Genomic DNA, 6291 nt, shown 5'->3' with positions numbered 1-6291 from the left:
GCCGGCCCCGGCCCCCGCGCACCCCGGTGCGGCCCCGGGGTTGGCGCAGCCGTGCCCCGCGGCGGGCGAGGAGCCGGAGGCGGGCACCACTTTCTGCATGCTGCTGCCTCGGATGCCCCAGTGGAAGTTCCCCGGCCCCGGCGGTTTTCTCAGCCGCAGCCCTTCGGGTTCCAGCAAGGAGCTCTCCTCTCCGGCCAAAGCGGGAGGAGCCGTGGAGCCCGGGGGGGCCCCGTCCAGCCTGGCCGCCGTGCTGGGAGCCTGCGAGCCGGGCTGCTCGGCTCCGTGCTCGCTGCAGGTGATGAGCCGGCTGCGCGGCGGGGCCGGGGCCGCCAGGAAAGCGGCGAGGGTGGAGGGAGCCCGGCCGACCGGGGACGAGTGGAACCGCAAGGGCAGCTTCATCAACAAGCCGGCCCAGGGCTGGCTGCATCCCGACGAGCGGGTGCTGGGTCCTGGCGTCTCCTACATCGTCAGGGTAAGTGATGCTGGCCCCGCTCCTCTCTGGTTTGGTGTGGGAAGGTGTGAAGCCCCTGGCACGCGGGGCTCAGGGCAGCTGGAAGTCCCCTCTGCTCACTCCTCCCCGTGACACGGTCCCAGACTCCTGAAGGACTGGGCACGACTCCTGTGTCCCGGGATGGGCATCGTGGGGAGCCCCTGGAGCCAAGTGGTGCTGTGCTCTCGTGGCATGCATCCCGGGGCCTGGATGCTGCATGGTGGGAACCCATGGCCCAGCCTCACCTGGGTCTCCATCCTCAGTGCAAGGGCTGCAGAAATGGTCGATGGGCCCAGAGGCCACTGGCCTTGCTCTGGACCAACACAGCCCTGCACAGTGCTTGGGGCTGGAGCCTCAGCTTCCCCCATCCACATGCTCAGCCGTGTGGGTATGGGATGCTAGCAGCCATCCACTGCAGCACAAAGTCCACGGGCAGAGGGGAGCAGCTCTGGAGCTGGTGCCAAAGGGAGCCCTTGTCACCGGCACCCAGCTCCTGTCCATCACCTGCATGGGGCTGGTAATATTCCTCAAGGCTGCTCTGACCTCCCCTCCCGTCCTGCAGTACATGGGGTGCATCGAGGTGCTGCGCTCCATGAGGTCCCTCGACTTCAACACCCGGACACAGGTCACCAGGTAGGACCTGCAGAGATGGGGGTCGGGGCTGAGGTTGGGAGGACCCCCTGCCCTATGGAGGCCACCCCGCATGCTGAGACAGAGGCAGCAATGCGGTGATGGGCATTGGATCAATGGGTGGAAAGAGGAGAAGGGAGGTGGCCCCAGTGGGGATGACGTACCACCAGCCCTGTGACACCGGGAGAGGCTGGGGGACGTTGCCGTTGCTTGGGAATGATGCTCCCAGAGCTGTGGGAAGGGGAAGCAGCCAGGAAACGGCTGGGATCTGCAGCAGTAATGCTGTGGGACTTGGGGCTTGCAGAGAAGCCATCAACAGACTGTACGAGGCAGTGCCGGGTGTGAAGGGCATCTGGAAGAAGAAGGTGAGTTTCCACCTGAGCCCATCCCCCTCTGCTTTCCTAGGGCCTGGGCTAAGGGCTGGGTGCTAGGGCTGATCTCAGTGCAGAGCCTGGGGTGTCGGGCACCCTCTCTGTTTTCCCCACCCCGTGAAGGCTCTCTGGAAGGGCGACATCGCCCCCGTGCTCCTGTCCCCCATCAGGCTCCCAGCAAAGCCCTCTTCTCCATCCTGGGCAAGAGCAACCTCCGCTTCGCAGGCATGAGCATCGCCGTCAACATCTCCATCGATGGCCTGAACCTCATGATCCCTACCACGCGCCAGGTGAGAGCCAGGCGGAGGGGACGCAGCCTCTGGGCCCCATCCCAGCCCTTTGCCTGCAACCTCAGCTCTGAGCCGGGTGTTGGTGGCCTCCCCAAGTAACCCCACCGTGGCTGTGCCCCGCAGATCATCGCCAACCACCACATGCAGTCCATCTCCTTTGCCTCCGGTGGGGACATGGTGAGGCTCTCATGTCCCAGCCCCACACTCAAGGAGCGGGGACATGGGGCTGCCCATCCCATGGCGGGGCCAGGCTGAGCTGAAATTCAGGGACAGCCCGGTCCTTGGGGCTGGGGCAGTCAGGGCTGAGTCTGGTACTGGCAGCCTCAGCCCTGCTCTCCACGCAGCAATAGGACATGAGCCCCAAACACCCTCTGTGTCCCCAGGACACCACGGACTACGTCGCCTACGTCGCCAAGGACCCCATCAACCAGAGAGGTGATGCTGATCCCCAGGGCATGGAGAAGGGATGAGCTGGGCTGGGGGAGGGCACCTCTTGGTGGGGTGTGAGGGGCAGCTGGGGGCTGTTTGAGGGGCTGCTGTGAGCCTGGGGGGAGGCTCGAGCCATCTGTCCATTTGTCCGTCCGTTCGCAGCCTGCCACATCCTGGAGTGCTGCGATGGGCTGGCGCAGAGCGTCATCAACACGGTGGGACAGGCCTTTGAGCTGCGCTTCAAGCAGTACCTGCACAGCCCACCCAAGGCGGTGGTGCCCCCGGACAGGTAAGGCTGAGGCCCCTCTCCATTCCTTCCCTCCGTCCCCGAGCCACCCGTGCCAGTGCCCTTGTCCTTGCTGGGAGCGGGGCTGGGCAGTGTGTCCCCAGCTGCCCCCGCTCCCTGCTGCGTTCCTCACAAGGGCGCTGGGGATGGAGGAGTCAGCATGGGGGGAGGATGACGAGGCGGCCGAGCATGACTACTACAACAGCATCCCGGGCAAGGAGCCGCCCCCGGGGGGGCTGATCGACTCCCGCCTCCAACACAGTGCATTCCCAGGCCGCATCCGCGTTCAGCCCTCTCACCAGGTGAGCCTTGGAGCCACTGCTAGCCCCGCAGTGAGGGCACAGGGTCATTCCCCTCGTTTACTTGCTGTCTCCTGTTCCCAGGGTGGGTTAGCACTCAGACGAGAGCTGTCGAGCCAGCCAGGGCAGCCCTGGGACCCTGAGAACCAGGGTGGGTACCGGTGTGGGAAATGTTGATGCTGGTGGCATTGGGGTCCCCCCAGGGGCTGCGAGGGGGACCCTGCTCCCAGCTGGCCTCTGCAGGTGGTGATGCCCAGTCCCCACAGGTCAGTCCTGCGATGGGTATCTGCAGGCAGACGGGCACCCCTTGGTGCCACGGGACTACGAGGAGCACATGTACGTGAACACGCAGAGCCTGGAACCGGACGCCGCTCACGCAGTGCCAGAGGAGAGCCCCAAAAAGGACCTTTTTGATATGAGTAAGGTGACGGGCTGGGGTTGCGGGGTGTGCTGTGCTCTGGTCTGCCCAGCCCCATGCTCCAGAGCAGTGATGTTCCCCCACTGGCCCCTGTAGGGCCTTTCGAAGATGCCCTGAAGCTCCACAAGTGCATTGCGGGGAGCAACGTCAGTCCCCCCATCGAGGACCAGTGGCCGAGTCCCCCCACGCGGAAGGCTCCCATAGCCCCCACAGAGGAGCAACTGAGGAGGGAGCCGTGGTACCACGGGAAGATGAGCCGACGGGATGCCGAGAAGCTCCTGCAGATGGATGGGGACTTCCTGGTGAGGGACAGTATCACCAACCCAGGGCAGTACGTTCTGACGGGCATGCATAGCGGGCAGCCCAAGCACCTGCTGCTGGTGGATCCCGAGGGCGTGGTAAGGGCAGGGTGAGGGGGCTGGGGGGGCCGGGAGAGCTGCCGGGAGCTTCAAGGATGCTATGCCCCCGCCCCAGGTGAGGACCAAGGATGTGCTCTTTGAGAGCATCAGCCACCTCATCAGCCACCACCGGCAGAACGAGCAGCCCATCGTGGCCGCGGAGAGTGAGCTGCACCTCCGCCAGGTTGTCCAGAGGAAGCAGTGATGCCAGGGGGTACGTGAGCCCCCACCCCGCTCCCCTGGCACCAATCTTGCCCCAGCCCGAGGCAAAGCCAGGGCTCGTCCGCACTCCCCTCCTCTGTTAGTGCCTGTCTTCTGGAGAGAGTCAAAGGCCCCCCCGGGGTCAGCATCCCTGTCCCAGTCCCCAGCAGGGCCTTGTGGTCCCCATCCCCAAGGGGCCGTGCTGTCCCTCCGTGGTCCTCCCACCCACAACTGCCTTCTCTCCATTGTCCGCATGGAGCCCCTTGCCCAGATGGACGCACAGATGTTTATTCCATGTGCAGTGGCAAAATGCTGCCCGGATGAGGGATATCTGGAGACAACGTGGGAATGTGCTGGGGGTGAAGCAGCCTGTGCTGCCAGCGGGGCTGCCCCGTGCCCTCTGCCCCTGACACCGCTGTTCCCATACCCAGTGCTGCTGCCGCATCCTGGTACGAGAGATGTGGAGCAAAGGGGAGGGTGCAGTGGCAGGAGCCTCATCCCAGGGCTCCTGGGGTGGGATAGGTCGAGCAGTGTGCATGTGTACACATGTGCGTGCATGTGCAGGCATGCGAGGGGCTGCTGGGGCTCCGGCCTCCACCCACTGAGCCGTGCCTCTCACCCAGCCCTGCTGCTCAGGACCCAGCTCCTGCTTCAGTCCCTGCTCTCTGCCAGGACATTGGGGGTACCCCCATCCGTGGGGACTGCGTCTCTGGTGGGGCCCTGTCTGGCAGGGCTGGGCACGAGCATCACTCAGAGCTGGTGCTGCTGGGTTTTCCCATTGGTTCCAGATTTCCAGCTGCCTTCTCTCCAGGAGCTCGCAGAGCCCCTGGAGCCCTGCATGGTCCTGAAGCGGGGGCCAGGATGGAGTCTCTGTGGGGACGGCGTGGGGCAGCAGTGAGCCTGCAAGGCTGGGGCTGGCAGGGGGAGAAGCATCCCCAGCCCTGGGCCCCCACCTGGCTGGAGCTTTGGCAGGTTTTTATGACATACACCATCCCGTCTCTCGTCACTCGGCACGGGTTCATTGTTTCGATTACATTTCTAATTAAACCTGGAAATGAGTAAGTTCCCTGCTGTTTATGCTGCCCCAGGCACGGCGCTGGCAGGGGAGAGGGCTGGAGGCTGCCAGCTTCTGTGCCCAGCAGTGCCAGCACGGAGCAGGGTCAGAGATGGGGACAGAGTGTGCCAGGTCGATTTCTCTATCACCATCAGCTCCTGGCTGGTCCCACATTCATGGCCGCACCCTGCAACCGGGCATCTCCTGCAGGCACACGTCACCTCTGAGCTCCAGTGTCTCCTACTGGGCTGGCTGCAGCAGCCAGGATGCTGCCAAGGTGTCTGGTGCAGCCTTGTCTCACGCTACAGCCAGGCTGGCATCAGAGCAGCGCAGAGCAGAGCTGTCGTTCATCACCTGCTAATGACCACCGACAAGTGGCTGGGAGTGGGAGCTGAGCCCAGGCCTGACCGTAGCTCCTGGCTGTGCCGCGTGGCCAGGTGATAAAAAGGCATTTGCTGGAATTGGTAAAGGCAAGAAAAGCCCTGCCTGAGCCCAGAAGCTGCCAGAGCCTGGGCATGTAAGGCTTTCAGAGCTAGCAGCAGGGCCGGGCTGCCAGGGGGTCCGATTCCTCATGGCAATGGGTGCTCAGCCCCAGTGGGCTCTGGTGCAAAGCATGGGCTGGGTATGGTGCAGTGGCAGCGAGCTCCAGGCAGACTTTGAGAACCAATTCCAGCACTGACACATGGGGGTCCCTGCTGGGCACCCTCTGCTCACTGTGCCCAGTGCCAGTGCTGGGTCTGGGGGAACAGGATCACTTTCTGGGGGACGTCCCTCCGGGCAGGGTCAGTGCTCCATAGGGCAGAGCTTGTCTGGGTGACTCAATGAATACAATCATCGCCAAATAAAGCCCAGTAATGAATGTGTAATTTTCCATTGATAGTCAAATACCTACAGGGATGGAGCGCTTCTATCTCAGCTGCTATTTTTTGTCATGTAGTAATGCGCCTGCAAGGATAATTGCACCATTCCCTCAATAGCAGAGGCAGGAAAAGGCAGCGAGAGCCCCTGCTTTCTTCACCGTCGGAGAACCAGCCTGTGCCTTGCACCAGCTGCTGCCTGAGATGCTGCGAGCCTGGAGGGGCTGGCACGTCATTTTTCAGGGGGTTTAGGCTCTTTGCATCTTGCATCCACGCTGATTGCTGCACCAGAAGCAGAGCACGGCCCCTCACCCCACCCCAAGCCCCCCCCCGACCCCAGCGCGCAGTCAGGGCCGCGCGGTGTGGGGAGATGAGCAGAGAGCTGCGCAGCTCTTGAAAACAGAAAACAATTAAACACGAGCCCTTTACCGAATTAACTATGGACATGAATAATGCCAGCCAGTTCCCAGGCGTGCTCACATCTGAAATTGAATTTCTGCCGGGCGGTGGGGAAGGAGGGCTCGCTGCCGTGCGCTGCTTGCCCCGGTGCGAGGGAAGGGGTGGGGAG

At 63.4% G+C, this 6291-nt stretch overlaps 1 protein-coding gene across 1 annotated transcript; it reads left to right on the top strand.

Moving 5' to 3' along the window:
- Positions 1-4874, top strand: SHC2 (SHC adaptor protein 2; the record flags this gene model as incomplete). The annotated part of the gene is given in 12 exon segments (XM_021378893.1): positions 1-472; positions 1053-1123; positions 1425-1485; positions 1662-1781; positions 1905-1958; positions 2165-2216; positions 2373-2499; positions 2633-2798; positions 2880-2946; positions 3062-3214; positions 3310-3611; positions 3688-4874. Coding segments are annotated over 12 exon segments (1774 nt in total), but the record flags the coding sequence as incomplete, so codon positions are not given.

The sequence above is a fragment of the Numida meleagris genome, chromosome 27 (genome assembly GCF_002078875.1).
Source record: "Numida meleagris isolate 19003 breed g44 Domestic line chromosome 27, NumMel1.0, whole genome shotgun sequence".
In the NCBI taxonomy this organism is placed as follows: Eukaryota; Metazoa; Chordata; class Aves; order Galliformes; family Numididae; genus Numida; species Numida meleagris.
This window is presented reverse-complemented; position numbering and strand designations above follow the sequence as displayed.